This window comes from Helicoverpa armigera, chromosome 21 (genome assembly GCF_030705265.1).
Source record: "Helicoverpa armigera isolate CAAS_96S chromosome 21, ASM3070526v1, whole genome shotgun sequence".
Lineage (NCBI taxonomy): Eukaryota > Metazoa > Arthropoda > Insecta > Lepidoptera > Noctuidae > Helicoverpa > Helicoverpa armigera.
Genome location: NC_087140.1, coordinates 1935336 through 1957852, shown reverse-complemented (window position 1 = coordinate 1957852; position 22517 = coordinate 1935336). Strand labels below are relative to the sequence as shown.

Genomic DNA, 22517 nt, shown 5'->3' with positions numbered 1-22517 from the left:
AGTAAAACCTACGGCTAAACGACTACTTTTAGCCGCGCTTCCAATATAGAGCAAAACGCCATCTATTTTAGATAATGTGAACTACTGTGTGGATACATAACAATGGTTAAGTGCATTTTAGACAATATTAATGTAATGCAAAACATTATTTCAATTTGTCTATAAAATTGATAAAATTATACAATAATTTTACTTTTTACCCTGGTACATTTCATTTTTCAGAAAATATAACACAATAAAATATTTATTCTATGGTAACAATATGTCCGCCTGACAGATAATGTCATGTCAGTCATTGACGCACGTCATAGTACTTTTATCGAAATATCGCGAGAAAACAGAATTCTCCTCGTATTTCTATCTGCATAGCTATCATGCTGAAACTATGATACATTCATAACACAAAGCATTCCTTTAGACTTATTTCTGTATTGATGGACTTTAGTTTGTGAGTTTGTAATGATGGCAAATAATCGTATACCTTCAGGGCCCAATACGCCTGGGAGTCAACAGACCCCAACACAGCAAGGAATTAAGATATTTATACAGAGGGACTATTCTGAGGGCACTGCGGTGAAGTTCCAGACTCGTTTCCCGCCAGAACTGGAAGATCGAGTAAGTGAAAGTCATTTGTTTACGCGATCTTGCGAACATACCTTCATGGGCGCGTTCGACTTATTTCGATTGTGTTTCTCGCTTGAGAAATGATGTCAACTTGTATTTACTGTATTGTCTTATTACAATGTACTACACTTAAGTGTTTTCTCTTCATATTAGTTGTAAATCGTTGTTATAATACAAGCTAACATAAACATTGTGAAATCATTTGTTGCACTCTGATTCTGAACTAGAAAGTCACATTGCACTTTATAATTCATATGTCAAAAGTCCCAAATACTCAGGCTAACTAGATTATAGAATAAACTTTAATATTTGACCTTTCTGCTTAAATATTAAGCCAATAAAACTTAGCTAGTTAGCATGACCTACTAAAAACTGAAAGACATTTTAACATAAAGCGATGAAGTCCAGTTGAGGTCAGATATTGCACACAACCAGGATATAATAAGCATTATTTCAGTGTTGGTATTTCTTGTTTATCTATCCTGACTATACTCAACCTTTTCTTGAAAAGGGCTTGCTGTTTATACAAGGTAAAAGTAAATGATTCAGATTGAGTCAATGGTCGGGACTATAAATTTTATAGACACTATTTAATTGTGTGTAGGTATCTAGATCTTATTGTTTCATGTTTATATTTATTTATTTATTGGCACACCATCATCCTCCGAGCCTTTTTCCCAATCATGTTGGGGTCGGCTTCCAGTCTAACCGGATTCAGCTGAGTATCAGTGCTTTACAAGAAGCGACTGCCTATCTGACCTCCTCAACCCAGTTACCCAGGCAACCCGATACCCCCTTGGTTAGACTGGTGTCAGACTTACTGGCTTCTGACTACCCGTAACGACTGCCAAGGATGTTCAATGACAGCCGGGACCTACAGTTTAACGTGCCATCCGAAACACAGTCATTGGTGTCTAAGAAATACTTAGAAAGTACATACAAAGTTAGAAAAGTTGCATCGGTACTTGCCTGACCTTGGATCGAACCCGCGCCCTCATACTTGAGGTTGGTCCTTTACCCACTAGGCACACCATCAACATATAAAAAGTTCATAGTAAGTACTACAATAGATACATCACGCTCCAGCAGAATAAAGATTTAATGTTACTTGAAAAACTTAAAAAACATTGTACAGTTTTTTCAGAACCCAAAACATTACATTTTATCACATAGGTACTCAAAAACATATTACTTAAGATGAAGCTAAAACCTGTTGATGGTTATGTTGACACTGTAACTAGACCTTCAAATAAATTATGTAAAAACAGTGTTATTACCATTCATAATTACCAGTAATTGTCAACTTAATAACAAGGATAACAAACAATTATTCACACCTTATCATCAATGGCTTTACCTGAGAGACAATTTTAACATAAGACAACATTTTCTGTTTAAGTTTATTTTACTGTTTTTAAGTTTTATTAAATATTATAGTTATTGAGTTTATCACCCATCAACCATACTATCACACTCATTGATTAATTTCAAACTATAGTTGTTTTTGTTTTGCTCTATCTATAGAAGCTTACAGCTAAATAACAACCTCACAGGTCAATCGAGTATAAGGTTAAATTTCTAAGTTCTGACTGTCAGCAGCCTAGGTTATTAACTCTATGCAAAATTCTGGTAAGCAGCCGCAACCTGTTGGACTGATAGCCAACCCCAAAATAACTGGGAAAAGGCTAGGCCGATGACTTGAGCTTTAGACATACAACATAGCCTAGTTATGAGTGTAGCAATGACTACTAATATTTTCATGACTTGCTAACTATTGTACACTTAATTTATTATTGTTTCAATAATTGATGTCTATATGAATGATTAGGTAATGCCTCTTGACACAATTACAATCAAGGTAATGGACATTTATTAATAAATGATTTTAGTTTACCAGTTACACATCAAGCAAAGTTAATTATATACACAATTTACGCTACCATAGTAAATTACTTTCTTAATAACTCTCATCTTTTAAGTGAGTGTTTCTGTTTTCTTCAAAATAATATGTTTATTTACATAATAAGCATAAGTTGTGTTAGTCACTCTCTATTGAATGAATGAACTGGATATTTAATTAGTGCTAGTTAAATGATTCTTTCAATACTATAAATAGACTGCTTTATGAATTAACTTTTGCAGACTTATTAATAAACATTTAAATTTTTTTAAAGGTTTGAACTTGGACTAACTTTACTATGTGCATATGAATTGGAGTTTAGGTAGATTATGTATAATTCGGTTCACCAATTTTGTTTAAGTTTTAGCATAAAGTGAATCTGAAGACACTTCAATAAAATAGAGCTGGACGGTTAATATGAATACATAATATTTATTGCAATTTTATTAGCCTATTGTAAATCAATTTGGTTACAACTGAGTCATACATCAAAGGAAACCTGCAAAGAAAATGCATTCAATTATTCATTGTTTGTGTGTCAAATGGTGTCATAAATAAGGATGATGATGTCCTCCTAGCCGATCATCGGCTACGGCGGCTGTTCTCATTTAAGGAGATCAGCCAATTGCGCAGGACATATTATAGTGCACAAGCATTTGCGCAGACGCAGGTGCACTCCCTATTCCTTCACTCTCATAATCCGATGGGACGGCAATCCGACACGACCGGAGAGAGATCAGGCGCAGGACCGACATTTACGTGCTCTCCGATGCACGGGTGTATCAATCACCAACTTCCAGGCTCCGGGCTGCTTTGTGAAAGTCTTCTAAAACCCACAAAGCGATTTCGGCCCGACTCGGGAATCGAACCCGAGACCTCGTGCTCAGCAGCCGCACTTGCGACAGCTAGACCAACGAGGCAGTTAAAAATAAGGAAATAAGGATAGGATAGGTGTATTGATGAATGGGTGACTATACCTGATGACTTCTACTTTGAATCTTCTTTAAATCTTAAAAGGCCATTGATTCATAAGTATCTACTCTTCATGATTCATACCCTGATCATTTCTCAATAGCAGTCCGTAGTCGTGTATAGTAGTAGTGTAGGTCCCTTTTCAGGCGCTGTAAAATATTACCAGTACCTATATTTAGAGTACTCTGAAAATTCTCTGCTTAGCTTTTATTGGAAAAGTTGTTTGTCTATACAAATGTATATGCTTTAACAGTTGAAATCTGTGAAGCGTAGTGAAACAAACAGTAATTTGAAAAGCCGACAGTCATTATTTTAATTAGCAGTCAGACATTAAAATGATTGAGACAAGCCCACTTAACCTTAACGTCATCGCGATTGCATGACCATTCATTACAAAAATGATACCTACCTAATTACAACATTCGTTTAAAAAAAAAACCACGTAGGTATCTAAAGTAATGAATTAGAGCGGTCCCCCGACACGACAAAATTTAGTTTACGTAGTGTTAAAAATTATTTTTTTGCTTTTTATAGGGTTTAGCGTTTTTAACCTTTTGTCATAATTATTGCGTACTTTTTTTGGGTCGGGGGTTTTTTTAAATTTATAATTTAATTTTATTTCATGCTTTTTAAAGGAGCTCCTTAATTTTTCCTTCTTTCATTTAATTTATTTTGCATACCTTAAAGAGCACTGTGCTAACCCTCCTCTGACGCCTTTTTCTAGCATTTCATACATTTCTATATCAGATAATAAGTCCAATTCAACTTGAGTAATTAATAACATAGCATCCCAACTTAATGATGGTGATGAAACATAATGACAAGGATCTAGCCCATAGTGCTTTAAACTTATGGATCTAAATTTTTCAAAAATGTCACATAATAACAGCACATCACATTTTAGGTATAAATCAGTGTATTCTCCTATATTATTTATGCGAAATTTATTCCATACAGTTAATGCATGATTATAATCTTCTTCTGATACAGTTTCGGATGTGAGTCTACTATAGAATTTGTTTCGATCAGGTAATTGTGTTTCTTCATATTTTTTCCAAGAGTTTATATATTCATAGCAATATACACCTATTTTTAGACACAATCTTAGTAAATCTTCATCAATGAAAAATGATTTTAAATGCTTAAAATCTGCGACATTTAGAGTTTTCGCTAAATTATCCAAACTAGAACTTAAAAAATTAAAAGAGTCAATAAATTTTAGTTGGACTGTGTTTTTTGAATCCAGGGGCACAAATTTACTGAATGAAATATATTTTTCTTTGTTTTTATGAATTAAATTTATGTAACCACATACTGAAGAAATTTCATCTATTCTATACATATAATAAATCTGTAAAAAAACCTTGTCTGTACATTGAATATATTAAAAAAATAATAATTGGGTGGGGTTTAGAAACAGTAATGGAGCACAAATCCAAAAAAAAAAATCTGTCTGTATGTCTGTTTGTTTGTACACGCTAATCTTCGGAACTACTGAACCGATTTCAATGATTTTTTCTTTGTTGTGTCAGTATTAAGCCTGGTCAACATATAGGCTATAATTTATCTTCGAAACTTGAAGACCTGATGCAGAACACCAACAGACCAACAAAACTATAAGAGATACAAAAATGGTGCCATGGCAAAAATTGTTTCATATGATGAGCATTTTCAGCTGAGATGAGCTGAATTTGAAGATCTGGAACACCTGATGTGGAACCCCAAGAGCCCAGCTTCTCTATACCATATACAGGTATGACGTTTTAGCAAAAGTTGTTCAATTTGATAAGCACTTTCTATTGACTTATACAAATTGAAGATCTAAAACACCTGATGTGGAACTCCAGGGGCCCAGCTAGACTATAGCATATAGAGGTATGACGTTTTAGCAAAAGTTGTTCAATCTGATAAGCACTCTCTGTTGACGTATAAACATCGAAGATCTGGAACACCTGATGTGGAACTTCAAGAGCAATACTACACTTGAAATGTATAGAAATGAATGATATGAAATAGGTATGGTGAATCAAAAAAAGTAATTAGTCCGTCTTTTAGATAACCCTAAAATAATGGACACGTATTTTGTCATTTCTCTCTCACACAAACAAGACAATAACGAAGATATAACACGCTTGAATTTTGTGTTAAGTCACTCCTTAGTACAAATTTTACATACCTAGACGTGGCGTCACGAGCCCCCACTCTCCGAATTTGTTGCATTATATATGTCACCGTAAGATTACAAACATCGTTAGATTACAATCTATCTCGAGAGATTGTAAACTGTCGAATTATTGTGAACTGTAACATCTGATTGCAAAGCTCTCCCTGATTGGTCAGTCTTTTTGTAAGATCGACCAATCACGACCAGCCGTTCTGTTGCCATGGAGTTCCCGTAGAGTTAGGAATGAATTTGTGTTTGAAGACAAACTACCTAATTGTTTAGTTACTTTTTTTTTTTATAAAAGTTTCTTATAATTTTCCAATTTCATTTAAATAAAACTACTTTTACGGATTTTTTCGCGGTCGGTTTTAAACGTCGGGATTAAATAATATAATATAACCGCGATAAAATCCGTAAAAGTAGTTTTATTTAAATGTCTAATATTCGCGTAAGTGTCAGAAATCAATATGTTTCCAATTTCAATTTGTGTTTGAAGAATAAATATTTCGTTACAATTTGTTCTCTCCATATGTCAGGAATATTAATTACATACTCGTACTAAATAACAAATACTTGAAGAATTTTTGAAGAGCATTTATTTTATTTAACTGACACCTCTATTTCATTCCTAACTCTACGGGAACTCCATGGGAACAGAACGGATTATTGGTCGATCTTACAAAAAGACTGACCAATCAGGGAGAGCTTTGCAATCAGATGTTACAGTTCACAATAATTCGACAGTTTACAATCTCTCGAGATAGATTGTAATCTAACGATGTTTGTAATCTTACGGTGACATATATATATCATTATTATTTTGTATGTCTCTTCCAGACCTCGGGACTACAGAATTCCGAATTTTCGGGAGGCAAACGTGACGCCGAAGCCAACATGCTGAAGCCCTTTTGAGACAACTTTAATGAAATGGTGACACAAAACCGACGATTATCCCTTTATACACTATAGAAATGAACCCAAGGACAATCCCCGGTGGACGTCGTTAAAAAAAAAAGTCAATCCCCGGTTCTGTGCTATACCATTGCTAAGTGTGGATGAATACTACTGGGGCTATTGTGATGGGATGCTAATGGACTAGGAATGGGGAAACTACGGGAACTATGGCACCTGCCGATGACAATGTATTAGATACATGTAAAAATGGCAGGTGGAGACTAGGAGGGCAACAGGGACATGAGCGGCTGAAGTGTGAGGATACCTCGGCGGATTTCAAACGCAGATTACGCGCTCCCTGTGGGTCACTTACCACGAGGCACCTATCCTCCGAGCAGGGCTACTAACCCTGCTCTAGCGATTCCACTCTGGACGGTCAAGCCAAGCCAGAGGCGTGAGACCTACCCCCGTCATGGTTCACTCCGACCGGCCAGAGATGGGGGACAGTATACTCTCCCTGGAGAATTCAGTATATATTCCTCGCGGGGTCGCTACTCCCCGTCATCAGCCTCAAATGCCCTGCGGTGCTTATATCTCATTATTATTGTCGTTATTATCTCAAGTGCCTTTGTCCCAATTATGTTAAGGTCGACTTCCAGTCACGATGCAACTGAGTACCAGTGTTTTACAAGGAGCGACTGCCTATCTGACCTCCACAAACCGGTTAACCGCTCAACCCTACGCCCCTTGGTAAAACTGGTCAGATTTACTGGCTTCTGACTACCCATAATGACTGCCAAGAATGTTCAATGACAGCCGGAACCTACAGTTTAACATCCCCTCCAAATAACGGTCATTGGTATCCAAAATATACATACATAGAAAGTACATACGAACTTAGAAAAGTTGCATTGGCAGGTACTTGCCAGACCTGGAATCAAAGACGCACGCTCATACTTGAGAGATTGGTTCTCTACCCACTAAACCACCACAACTTCCACTAAGTCATCACGACTTTGTCGTCTCAGTAACATTTAATGTTTTTTTACGTAATAATACGTGTAATATTTTTGCCACACACAACATAAATGCGGACTAATTAGAATCACTACTTTTATCCCTATGGTCACGCCTATTGCGCTTCAGTTCTCAGCGTTTTGTTTAGTCTGCTGTGCTTTTGCCGTTGAAGTACAAAAATTAAATATATGGAACGTTTCTAATGGCTATGCGTATTCCGTTGTTTACAAGTCACCGGCCCTTAAAATTCAATATCAGACGATTCAGGTCTTTGATTTTGCTAACCCCGTCGCTGGCATAAGGGACAAGATCCGCGTACGAAGTCGCGGGCAGAAGCTAGTTGATAAATAAATGGCTATCATATCCAGAAAGATTATGAAATATAACTGGTATAAAATGACATGATTTAGAATTTAGATTACATTTATTATGAGCTGGCCCTCGATATTTACCAGTGAAATGATCATGATCACGAACAATATGATCATCAGATGCAATTTTTTTTTTACAGATATGACATTTCACAGCAGTTTTAAAGGAATGATATTCTTCACTCGTCAATGGTTTTATTTGTCTGTGCATTGACAAAATTTGATATAATCTTTGCGAGTCGTTGATAATTGACTCAACGAATTTTTTTGAACAATTTGGACCATGATATGATATTAAATTATTTAATTCAGGGTTAGACTCACAGCATATGTAATAAGCAAAAACGCTAAACCCTATGAAAAGGAAAAAATAACTTTTAACACTACGTAAACTAAATTTTGTCGTGTCGGGGGACCGCTCTAATTCATTACTTTAGATACGTGTTTTTTTTTTAAACGAATGTTGTAATTAGGTATCATGTGATTTATGTAAGTATTTATGAAGGTAAAAAGCGGTCCCCCAACACGTCAAAATTTAGTTTACGTAGTGTTAAAAGTTATTTTTTCCTTTTCATAGGGTTTAGCGTTTTTAACCTTTTGTCATAATTATTGCCTACTTTTTTTGGGTCGGGGGTTTTTTAAATTAATAATTTAATTTTATTTCATGCTTTTTAAAGGAGCTCCTTAATTTTTCCTTCTTTCATTTAATTTATTTTATCTTAAGATGGGGTCGCTATATGCGATCTCAGCGAAAGGAAGCTGTTTAACAATCCTCATGACAAACTGGCTCTGGGAGAATTGCACAGATTGAGAAACAATAAAGATAACCTTCGGACATTCTAGATTTTCAGCAAAAATATAAATTGGTTTATCCGTTTCATTCCGGCATTCCAGGGTTTCATCCGCCAAATCCAATTTCCAGCATCAGGTTCTCGTCAATCAGAAACATGAAGAGAACTCGTCAAGACAAATTCAACGAGCCCAAACTCGATGGGTTTACTAAAAGGCAGTTCAGGGTTACGTCTCCTACCTTCGTGACCTAACAGCAGACCAGCTCAGTGGTTCCAAAAGACATTAGTGTTTCAAATTTCAGATCCCACATATACTTGCAAGTAAACTGAGCGTGTAACATTCCTATCACATCTAGCAAACGAGCTGATGACCTTGAAGACCTGAACCGATTTCCACCAAACATAGCTAAGAACACTCCCGACTGACATACCTTTTAAACAAAAAAAACCGCATTTCAATCGGATCATCCGTTTGGGAGCTACGATGCCACATACACACACACACACACACACACACACACACACACAGACACGTCAAACTTATAACACCCCGTCGTTTTTGCGTCGGGGGTTAAAAAATAGCTTTATCAACCGACTTCCTCAAAAGGGAGTTTCTCAATTGAAATGATTTTTTTAAGTGTAAAGTTACGATTTACATTCAGGACACGTTATCTGAAATTATTGTCTAGGGTTATCCAGAGCCCCTAAAACTCAGAGTACATAATATGCAATTTCTTTCATTCTGGGTGAAATGGGCAGAAGCGAATCAACCTTCTTATACTTTGTTTTATTTTTAATTCCTAATGTATGGAAGCGTCGAGAAAGCTTGAGTTTCCTCTGTCTCTTATTAAAAATATCTCCAAATAAATACCTAAGGAGTCAAATTAAAAGTCAGCAAGCAAGTTCAGAATCGCAAAGTTACTTTCTCCCACTGTACCTGTTAGTGATACTGAGCCAATCGATTCCTTTATTTAATGTTGCATATTACCAAATTCCAGATAGACAGACAAACATTCGAGTACACGATGGAGCGTCTGAACGAGCACTTCGAGATGGCGGAGACGGCTGACTGCAGCACTTACTGCGAGGGCTGTTTGGCCTGCCTCACTGCCTACTTCATTTATATCTGTACGGAGACACATTATGAAAAGGTATGTAATATAGCATTTAAAAGAAGTCAAAGCCGGCTTTAATAAATAAAACTTAAACTTTCTCCTAAATCTGACAAATACAATGCTGAAAACCGCATCAAAATCGGTTCAGCGAACAGGTCAAAGTAAGAACATTTATTTTTATGCCTGCTAAAAGTCAAATAATTATGGAAATGAAGTACAAGTTGATCTAGAATATTTAATTTCCAATCAACGCTCAACATAATTAAAAATTGTTATGTTACAAATTTGCAATAATTCACACTAAGTCTGTGTCTGTACAATTAGTTGAATGGTTTCCCAAGAATCGTAGACCATCATAAATAAATTCTTAATTGAGGTAGGACACGGCATGGCTAGGCATTAGTCATTATGCATACAATGTGCCTAGATTAAATGATAAATCGTTTTCATAACTCCATGTTTTTATACCTGTAAATAATGTTATGTAATGTTGTTTTTTTTTTCAAATTTTGCAAATACCTGCATTCTTTATGACACAGTTCATATGTGATCCAAAATTATCTCCTCCACAGCACTTAAGAAAAGTATCAAAATTCATAGCGACGCAAAACGAACGAGTTTACAACCCCCGCGGGATTCACATCACGGACCCCATACTACGGGGTCTTCGAGTCATAGAGATCACGGTCATTGATGTCCCCAACTGCCAGAGTCCGACTGGCAACTCGAACAACCAAATGAGGCATACATGACCACCACAGGAAAACCGGGAGTTCTTCATGTAACCAAGCAGACTCTTCTTGATGTAAGGATTTGGCTCTTATAGGGTAAGGATTAAGGTTTCTTTTCCTTTGCAGAGTTGGCTGTCACGAATTTTGTACTGTCATTGTTTGGTTTGAGGAGATTTTAAGCAGTTGCGTCTGGTATATTTTGGAGTCGGTACTTGAGTGTATTGAATTTGACGATATCTTGCCTTTTCAGGTAAGCACTCCAAAATATAACAACTGGGCTGAGTATCTATGCAATTTCTTGTAATAAATATCACCACTTTTTTTCTACTATCAAACAATGGCGAAGGTATCCACTTACCTTACGGTGATAAAAAAACTATAGCTTGAAAATACAATCTATATCGTGTTCAGCACTGTTTTAAAATTGCCTACAAACCATGAAATTAAATACAATAGTAAATATGTTATCAGATGACGGTAAAATCAGATATTTTCTCAGGCACTTGTGAAAGATAAGTAAAAATTTTCTTGTTTGCCGATTCATTCGTATGAGTAACCAGTTAGATAATAATACATTTTTTAAATAAAATAATTGTGTATGATAGAGTAGGTATAATGAGAGCTAAATTCGTATGTCACTAAGAAGATTTTATACAAAAGTTTTTTAAATATAGACTGTCTTTTTCCAATAAAATTTTCTTTCGAGTCATAGTATATTGTGTAAATGTGTAGATAGGACCACTGTGTGGTCTAATATTATGAACGTAATTTTTGTACCTAGCTTTGTTTTAGAACTTTCATGATCGTTTTTTAGGGGAATTTGGTAATAATGACAACAAAAAGTTTTAAGAACCATGAAAATACTGGATTTCTTAAACACTAATAAACTAGTTTGTATGTAATATTGTCATTATTCCTAAATTCCCTTCACATCAGTAAATAAATCCAATAAATTAAGTATTTCACATCAAGACTAAGAGTGACTCAATTTTGATCTTATGACTGAATTTAATTTAATTTTCGTTTAGCATGACAGGACTCCTTTTGCCAAAATTTCTTCCAATTTGAATGAAGAATGTTGTAGATATATAGTTATTGTTGAAATGAAAATATCGGACGTATGTTAGACTTTGTGGCTTATCATTTTGCGTAAGGGAATGTACTAGCAGTAATGGTTTGAGTTATTTTTCTGTGGTATTTTTATCTTTGACATCTTCATTGTTAAAGTAACTAGGGTTTTTCCAAGGATGACTAACTTTCGTCATAACAGCACTTATGGAGCGGATACATAATAAAACACAAACCTAATTGTGTATTTTTATATAAATAATGTGGTAATCTTGCCAGACATAGAAAATGGAAAAATCTTTGAAAAAATGACAAATAAAAATACTTTCAGCAAGATATCTCGAATTGATATCTTAATAGATAAAATAATATAACAAATTGTAACATAAAGATTAGCTGAAATCGTGGTTATGCCATTTTATCTGTAGAAGATATTAGTGCTAGTACATTTTAGTCTTAGTTCATGTGGATTATATGTATAGCGTATTAAATAATAACTTTTATACAGTCTTGTCTTAGCCATTCCACGTAATTTTTAGTATTTAAATACACGTTACTTTTTTCTCTAAATGTGTGAAAATTGGTAAAACTTCCACTAATTTTATATCATTTTAATCATTACAATGCAATTTGTTTAGTTTGAATTTTCTGAATTAAATATATTTTAAATCTTGCTAGTGTATTATAGCCCCATTGTCCTCTTTCAAAATTTTCAGTAATTTTTACTTCCTTACAATGTTACTTTACTAGTCTTGAGTGTGTGGCGCAATAGAAATTAAATTTAAAATAATAGTCATTAATATTTCAATCCAATTTGACTCTTAAGCCCATGAACTAAGACTCAATTTCGTGATTACGTTGTAAGGGCCATACTATGTATTTTTGTGAATAGACGTTATGAAAACTCTTTATAAAAAAATAATAATCCATTATGGCCCCTAATTGTACTCTGTATACTAATTAGGAGTAATTATTATGAAGTTATCACTAATTTAATAATTATTTTATGTGTAAATTAAACTATCGAAGTATATATTGGCAAAAATTTAATATTTTTTAAATGTATCGGCATTGTATATAACGAAAGGGTGTTTTAAAAATGTAGTTGGATTTTTTATTTAAAGCAGTGATTTACCAGAAAGGCAACAATATGCTAAAGTGTATGTGTGTGTTCTAAAATAGCATTTTCTATTCTTTGTTTCTTTTATTAGTGAATATAGTTTCTTTATCACATTTATTGGCACAAATCAAACTGTGGTATGCACCTAAATTGTATTTGAAATCAACAACTTGCATACATTTTGAAATCCCTGACTTAATTTAAATTTCTGTAAAATCTGTACCAATAGACATTTTAACCACTATTTTTATTTATTGATTGATTGATTTTCGAGTTCACAGCTACGAAAGTACCAAGTCGCAATAAGCGAACAAATGTGTTACTAAAGGTGAATGCAGATTTATCCCAGCATGTAAAAAAAAAATGATAAATGTGTGTATACCTTAAATGTTGCTGCAGGAATGATAGCTTATAAGATGTTCACAATTTATTTCCATTACGTAAAAGAAGCCGTAAGTAACTGCTAGGTTATTTTTTTTTACTTTAAGTAATAGTTAAACATACCCTATTTTCAATGCCTTTACCTTCCTTTTTGGTAAATTTAACATTTTCTTTTTCAAAAGGATTATCAAATCTCGACAAATAAGTCTGCTACTCCGAATTTGGTTACAAATGCAAATGACTTACCAATAGTCAAAGTTAATGAACAAAACCTATAGCGCATGCGCGAAGCGTCAAATGGCTGACTTCAGAGACGCAAAGTTATTTGACGAAAGCAATACTTAGCCAGGTTATAGAACTCCTGTTATAATCTGGCAACTCTTATGAAAATGTTACATTTAAAACATCATTTCCTTGTAATAAAACGTTATTTAGTATAATTTGTGTAGTTCAGCATTTAATTCATATTTATTGTAACTTAGGATATGTATCACAAGTATTTATAATTTTATCTTGATATGTGGAAACAGTTTATTTGTGAGCATAGAGTGCCTGCGAAATTCTTGTTTTATTTAAATTTGATTTAACAGTGTGATAAATTAAACATTTCGAGTAGAATTTTATGCAATCAGACACAGGTGCACTCTCATAGAGAGAGATCAGGTGCAAGACAGACATTAACCACCAACTTCCAGGCTTCGGGCTGCTTTGTGAGTTTCTAAAAATTCAGAAATCGATTTTGGCCCGACCCGTGACCCCAGGCACGGGACATCCTAAATATTTTTAAACAAAATAGTTTTTCTGTCATAAAATTAATTCATTGTCTATCACATGTTATCGTATTTTGTATAAATTGGTAATAAAATCGACTGTACACGTAATTTTTATGTTCGTTTTTTACCATTAGATAGCTTAGTGTTACAAACAAGCATTTTGTCATTTTTATACGAAAGATTTGGAGTTGTTAATTGCGCCTCATCTGTGGGACTTTTAGATTTGCAAAATTTTATTTTAAATAATAGAAAATATTATTAAAAGCCGACCACAGTATATTGTGGTATGTTGTGATTCCTCTCACTTGTCAAAGTGAAAGATTTTAATTCAAATAAGCCTTTGGGAGCTTTATCGTGACATAAAGCTGGTTGCACGGTTCCAAAGAGTGGGTCTCATGCAGAAGAACAGGCAAAAAAGTCCATAGGCGCTCTTTTCAAACCTTGGAAAACCCATATTTAAATATGTTGTATTTTTTTTTCTATCTGCTTAGAAGTCCTGCAGATGACATAAATATAGCTAATAATTTATATGATAGTTTATAAATGTATAGTAAAAGATATCAAATTTTATCACAAAATTTTCATGTAACTAGAGATATTGTATAAAATGCACAGATAAAAAATGATATTAGTATAATGTTGCAAACAAAAAAAAAACTTAAACAAAAAATACTAAAGTTTTAGCGTTAAGTTATAGAGTATATTGTAAAATTTACTATGACTATTATTATAGAATAATTGGAATTATGTATGTGAATATTTCTTTTTTTATAATAAAAGTTATTATAAAAATGTTTTGCTCTTATTTGAACCTCTCTCCAATCGAATAAAAATCTAATCTCCTATGTAGGTATGTATATTTTTGTATATGAAAATGAAAAATAAATGTTAGAAAAGGGAAATTAATCCTCAATGTTAGTAGGTTTTTTAAAGGTCTGCTTGGCCCAATTCAAAAATAGCTATCAAGTCTTGCAAGTATAGATATGTTAGGAATAGCGCCTGGTATTATTGTTTTCGTTTATACAATTCTGAATTTGCAGTTGAAACTTGCCAGGCGCTTAACTTAAGCTAACAGCAGGAAAAGTCCTATTTAACATCAACTAAATACCCACATCTTCTTTACTATTAAAACGGTTTTTTTTTAAAGGTAGTTTAATAAATTCCCCGTCCCATGAATCATAATATATGATACCTACACACCTATGACCTTACAACAAAAACTTTAACCCCTGTTTTACACTTGTCTAATAAAATTTTGGCTGCAAATTGAACCATATTATGTCAACGTCATAATTTGAATTTTTTTTAGACAAGGCATAAACTGACGTTTAAAAGTTTTTGTGGTAAGACGGCTGTTTGAGCTTGCATGCATTCCTTGTTCCTTCCATTTCCCTCTCCTAGTTCCAAAAACTGCCGCTCACCAAGCGAGACGTGGCGCCACCGTCAATGCAAAAAACTTTCGCGCGAGCGTCAAAAAACACGACGCCGGCCGCCATAACGCGCCGCAAAATAAATTCAAAAACTAGGTCTAAACTTCAATAAACTTCTTGAACTAATCAAAAACCCCTGCAGGGAGTTACTGGGCGCCCATAATACTATAAATAACATGTGTACAAGTGATCTGTGTACTGTGTGAGTGGATCAAGTTGCAGCAACCGGCGGAACTTTGTAAGTACCTACTGATTCCTATTTCCCATCGGTCCTGTGTGCAGCTTTCCATAAACCTCTCACAGAAAATCTCGCCCAGACTTACAACCTGGATAGATCTGTAAAAAACCTATTGGTCTAGGGCTTACGGTCAACGAAGCGCCGTTCAAGTCACACCAACGGCTATTGTTTAACTATTGTGTCTGCATCGTTGACAGTGAAGTCGACGTTGGAAGTTGACGTGAAGTGCTTAAATATTACAAATTATGAGGGAAAGTGAGAAAATTGGAACAATGTGGTAACCAAATTATAAAAGTCGCACGATTAATGTTGATAATATGACCACTTGAATAATAATGTGTATCATATTTTACTGGCCAGTAACTAGATTTTTTTGCATATTTTATCACGATATTCTGCCTTTTCAAAATTAACCTAATCTGAAGTCCAACTCTTTTCATATTTAAAAGTGTCATTTTGCGAAAGGTTCTTAAAACCATAAAGCGATTTCGGCCGTACCCGGGAATACCTATAACCTAAGACCTCATGCACAGCACAACGCTAGACCAATGAGGCAGTCCCACCTTAGGTACTACCTACATTACATTTTATATGAATGTCGTGAAAAACTAACTTCACAAAGGAAACATCTCCTTGAGCGGAATACCTAAAGTAATTACAGAGGTCGTAAACAAAAACAATTGAGTCTTTACGAGAAGGAACGCGATCTGACGCGTTACTGTTGGAGGGCTCGTAAATGTTCGCTTTATGGCGTCTAATTACATCGGGTTATTGCTTTGGTAGGGTAGGCCTATGGGGTATTACTGTGGTAGGTAGGAATACTACTACTTGCTTGTTTATTCAAAAAACCGGGATTAAAAATAGCATGAAACAGTCTTTGTGGGAAGTTATCATATGACCCCTCCCGCCGTGGGGGCAGCGTAAGGCGGTGACAGACTTACTGAAAAAACATGTTTCGTTTTAAGCCACTTATGTACCAGGGCCCCGGTAACTCTTTCGAACAATCCCGCAGCTCCGGCAGGCTTTGCCCCCGGTGAGCCCCACTGGGTTGGCTGACTCCTGTTTCTGTCTTCTAGACTGAGGGACGATGAGCCACCCGAAACTCACCGCCCACCGACCCACGCCTACGGTGGCCGGGAGTCGTCTCGCGACATCCGGCGCCCGTGTATTTTTCCACGTCCACCGCAGTGGCTGGGGTGAGAGTTACGAATTCTAACTCGCACATAAAAGTCTTTAGCATTCTTCCTTACCAGCTTACCTTACAAAGTCAAACTAGAGTGGGCTTAAAGTCTCAACATTTGAAGGCTGAAACAAAACAGTAATAAACAGTCTCTGTACCCGTAAATACGGAGAACTCGCCATCGCGTATTGTCTCTAAGAATTATAAAGAAAACAGTACTGGAGCGAGAAAATGGCCGCAACTTATTAATATTTATATCAAGAGTTTGAGAAACCGTCTCTTTTATGTTGGGCTCTTCAAGTAGGAATAAGTTATAGAGCGGTGGAAAGTTCTAAGACTCGTTAAGTTACCTGCTTAGGTACTAGGATTAAATAAATGTTGACTAAATTGTGCGCTGTTTGAATACTTAATTAGGTATTGCAGAAGCAAAAAACGAATTAATATCTTTTCTCAAAATATCCTCCTCCGAGCCTTTTTCCCAAACTGTGTTGGGGTCGGCTTCCAGTCTAACCGGATTCAGCTGAGTACCAGTGCTTTACAAGAAGCGACTGCCTATCTGACCTCCTCAACCCAGTTACCCGGGCAACCCGATACCCCTTGGTTAGACTGGTGTCAGACTTACTGGCTTCTGACTACCCGTAACGACTGCCAAGGATGTTCAATGACAGCCGGGACCTACAGTTTAACGTGCCATCCGAAACACAGTCATTGGTGTCTAAGATATACTTAGAAAGTACATACAAACTTAGAAAAGTTGCATTGGTACTTGCCTGACCTGGAATCGAACCCGCGTCCTCATACTCGAGAGGTTGGTTCTTTGCCCACTAGGCCACCACCATCTTTTCTCAAAATAAATAACTTCAAATTCATAAGGCTTTTTATAGTCAACCCCCGGACACATACCACCCCCCATATAGAGAAAGGAGTAATAAAATTAGCTATCACGTTATGAAATATTTAGGTAATGTAGTTAGATTTCTACCTAAGTAGGTATATAAACGTGGAACTACTTAAACTATATAATTACCTGCTTTAGGAGAGTTGAAGAAGCTTCAATGAAGTCTACTTCCTAGCTCTTCTTATGCATACTCAAAAGTTTGCCATTTTCTTTGACGTAATAACTTTTTTTATAATCATACCTTTCGCCCACTTGCTGTTTAAATATTAAAAGTTGGAGACGCAGGAACGACGGTTATTGTTTTATTTTATAAGTAACTTACTTTTTTCTTCTTATAAACATAATTTTTGCGAAGAAATTGTTAACTTATTGAATTTTGGACACAAAATTATGAATGTTGGCCACGGTGGCTGTTCTCTCTAAGGTAATAAGCCAGCTACGCTAACATAATACTTAATGCACAAACATTTCCACAAACAAAAGCCCACTCCCTATTCCTTTATTCTCATAATCCGATCGGACGGCAATCAGACACCGACTTCCAGATTCCGAGCTGCTTTGTGATAGCTTTTAAAACCCATTAAGCGATTTCGGACCAACCAACAGCAGTCGTGCTATGCGATAACTAGCTAGACTACACAAAATGCCCTATTCCATATGCATGAAAGAAAACAATCCACTACATGGGAAGGCAATAAAGCCAGCATCGGTACCAAGTCGTGTAGAAATGAAATAGGTATCTCTCCTAAACTATTTATATTGCCGCAAATATAACGACAGCTATTGACAGCAAAAGCGACGTTAAAGTTTATGTAATTTTTTATAGGTAGAAATTAAAAAGTTGTTTAAACTGTTTAAAGTTACGCATTTCAAGACATTATACTTAGAAAGTACATACTAACTTATAAAAGTTGCATTAGTACTTGCCTGACCTGAAATCGAACCCACACATTTTGAGAGGTTGGTTCTTTAGCCACTGAGTAGGCCACGACGAGTTTCAATTTGATAATTTTCATTTGATAACTACTAAGTCAATTTATCGAGGAAAACTGTAGCCTTATTTTTATCTGAGTACGCGGATTTCCACAATACGCGGGTGAAACCGCTGGCTGAAGCTATTTAATTTATGCAGGTGTAACTTTTGTTGACAATGAAGACCTATGGGAATGGGCTTGCCCTTTATTAAAAACAAAATAATTAAATTATAATAATTGACGGAATGCGAGTGTAGGCAGTGTAAGTACGTACGTACCTACTACCTACGCGTCCTTTGGGAAAAACTGACTTAAAACGTATACAGTTGTAAGTAATTAGTTAATTCATACCTCGTACCTATTAAAATTTGTAATTTTTGAACAATCATGTTTACCTATTATAGTGCTGTTATTAAATATAAGTCGTGGTGGCCTAGTGGGTAAAGAACCAACCTTTCGAGTATGAAGGTGTGGGTTCGATTCCAGGTCAAGTAGGTAGGCAAGTTATCAATGCAAGTTTTCTAGGTTTGTATGTACTTTCTAAGTATATCTTAGACACCAATGGCTGATAAAAAGGTGAAAGAAAACATCTTGAGGAAACCTGGACTATAAAGTCTGAAATCACCAACCCGCACTGAGCAAGCGTGGTGATTAATGATCTATTCTTCTCCGTGACGAGAGGAGGCTGCAGCCCAGCAGTGGGACGATAAAAAGGCTGTAACAAGAGTACAAGTTATTAAATTAAACCCAGCTTTTTATAAGTACTAAGTTCACAATTGATTTCAAGTCTATCCAGATTGCTTGGTAAGAACGTATTGTGCAAATCTATAAACGCCATTTTCTCGATAATAAAATTCCAATAAGCGCTGAAGCGTGTACTTTAAAATCCAATTACTTTTCTTTGCTATACGAAAGTATGACAATTAATCGTGATTCGACATTAAGATTGGAAAACTGCAGTCTGTTGGAGTTAGGTAGCCTATTTCTTTGGCTATTAAACTAGAAATATGTACGGGTCAATGCACTTGCGCGTGTAAATTTCACAATGTTCATTAGTTAGGTATCTCTCAAAAATTGCTTCAACATTTCATCATCATACTACCTATTTAATTTTATGACTGATGAATGTTCTTTACTCTTCACTTTTCACTTTCTTAGATTTTGATGAAACTTGACGGACAGTAATTTGGCTTACTTATTTCAGAATAACACATACTTAGGACTTTTGTATCGGGAAGGGACGTGAATTAGAATTGTGGATTTCATGAATAAAATTGATAGTCTCTGTACCTATAGTTTTTTGCCTAGAAGTAAAACAGCTTGAAAAACGCCCTTATATTCTTTCCACGAAAGGAAATTTGCAAGGGATACTTCAATAAAAATTTTTGCCTACCTACAAAAACCAAGACAAGATCCTGTCAGGTATTCACGAGCAGAACAGTAAAAGTCAGACAAACGGAACAGACTCGTAAAAGTGATTTACCAACCAATTGACTGACTGTACTTACGACTTTATTCCTGCTTTATGCCCAAATGTAAGTGCTGTTAAACTTTAATTGTTAACGATCACCTGCCCTTTTTAATGGCCTTAAAGGCTCAAGTGGCAAATTAAATTAATTAATTATTTCCTTATTTGTAAATTACATCTAAGTGTAGTAAATAATATACAGTAGGTAATTCAGTATAGTAAAGAGGAAACATTTCTTTGTCTGTTTGTTTGTTTCTACCCTAAACTGAAACTTCTTTATCGGTTCACTTTTGGAAAGCTACTGTATTCCCGAGTAACATAATATGCTATATTTCATCCATACCCGAATAAAATATAGCTTATGTTCAACCGGGACGCGGGTGGAACCGCGGCAAAACCGCTAGTTACTACATCAAGACGTACCTACATTATAGGCTTAGGTACAGTATTGACCACGTGTAAACTAATGTATACGGTTTTCTTTGCTTGAAACAGCGCAGCGTTTAATGTCCTAGAAATGCATTGGTTTGCACTTCTAAGGAACTTGCAAAAGTTACTCAAACGAAATGTACCTTCTTGTAGGCGGTTAATAGGAATTCTGCTGTTTTGTTTAACTATGTTTATGGAAACCTTACAAGAACTTTACTGCGTTTAAATACATAAGTTTCTCTAGGTAGAGCTCGGGTTTGATTCTTGGGATGAGCTGAAATTGCTTTGTACGTTTAGTTTCATGCTGGTTTTTAGTAACTATCATAAAGCAATTCGATGTCTATAAGTTGGTCGGGATACGTCCAAAGACATAATATGTGCATGTACATACATATGGCTCACCCACTTTCATGAAATAAAACATATGTAAGTAGTAAGTACCAAGTCTACTTTTAAAAATCAATTGGCAGCAGGAAAAGAGTCCCAAAATGAGGTTTGTAAGTCGTGACATTGTTTCAAATGTTGTATATTAAAAATCAATATGCCGTAGATATAATTGGAGAGCTAACTGCTCCCAAAATATAATGGCCGAACTGAACAAGATAAATGTTTTAGGATTTGATTCCCACTTTAATATTTTAGGGGAAGGCCATTTTAGCTCTCTGTGGGATATTAGGAAATTACTTTTTTTCACTGTATTTGCTACACTACACAGAACACCAAACATAGTTTTACAGGTGACCTGAAACCAATCTAACTAAGAGGTATAAGTTACCAGGTAACTGGGCTGAAGAGGTCAAATGGGCAGTCGTTAGACTGGTTGTAAGATATTCTGCCTTTGACAAATGCCCAATATGTTCAAATAACACTCAGAACACCCATTGAAATCGTACTGTGTACCATGGAGTACTATGCGTGTTTTTGCTTTGGCAGTAGGTACACATACTAAAATTGGAACGATACAGAAAATACATATGTAAGTAAGTATGTAGTGTTATATAAGAACCTTATAAGTTACCTAACTGAGAACTGCAATAACTCTACTAGATGTCACACAATTTATATTTTCAAATTTTTCCTTCCACTAAAGCACTAGCTTCCTCAACAGAACTTAACTTTGCCTTGAATTTCCAAGTTTGTACATGAGTAATGTTGTGTACACCGCTGTGGAAGTTCATAGTTTTGCCGTACAAATGTATATTACTTTGCAAGTAAGTTGGCAATGCGTGGTTTATGATGTAATGTACTGAAAACTTGGAAATACCTGACGGATTATCGGATATCCAATACTGTTGCTTATACTTGATGATTAATGGTAATTTTTGAAGGGAGTTTCAGTTGAAGTATATCGCAAAAGCATGCATAGCTTAGCACGCAAAAAAAATGTATATACAACTAGCTTGCCTTCAAATTGGTCCAATGGTCGGTGATAATAATGAGCGCATCCAAGCAAGCAAACTCTCAGCTTTTTAATATTATTTTGTTAGGTAAATTCGTAGAGTAATGTAAACGAGCCCAGACAATTTAATAATCCAAGCATAAATTAATGCAAACCGTTCAAATTTTAATTGATGGTGACCCTTAAGAAACTTCACCATTCACAATTTAATAATCCCAACAAAATTCACTTATTTTTCGTTAAAAACTTTGTCAATAACAGCTCTCATACTTTTGAACTCAATTTTTGTTGAACGACCAAATCTGGGGACAATAGCACTAATTAATATAATTTTCTATGCAAAGCGAGGGTCGGGGGTTCGAGTCCAGTGCGAATTAATTCGCCTAGTATTGTTTGTTTGGTCCTTTGTCCTTGATTAAGGACTGTCCTTTGTCCCTCAATGAGGACCGACTGAATAATGGTCGCTATTACTTGATTGCTTTGTTGATTTAGTTAGTAAAATACTATGAGTATTTGTGGGGGGTTTATTGGAATATCGTTCATACTTATTTTTGTAAGCCGTGTATTTATGGGTTAACAT

General features: G+C 35.4%; 1 protein-coding gene across 1 annotated transcript; it reads left to right on the top strand.

Annotated features, from left to right (window-relative positions):
• The first annotated feature begins 273 nt into the window (after positions 1 to 273).
• LOC110375928 (golgin subfamily A member 7) lies at positions 274 to 14714 on the top strand. The gene is made up of 3 exons (XM_021334228.3): positions 274 to 615; positions 9732 to 9884; positions 10421 to 14714. The coding sequence occupies exons 1-3, from the start codon at positions 460 to 462 to the stop codon at positions 10598 to 10600; spliced, it is 489 nt and encodes a 162-aa protein (XP_021189903.1). The 5' UTR covers positions 274 to 459; the 3' UTR covers positions 10601 to 14714.
• The last annotated feature ends 7803 nt before the right edge of the window (positions 14715 to 22517 follow it).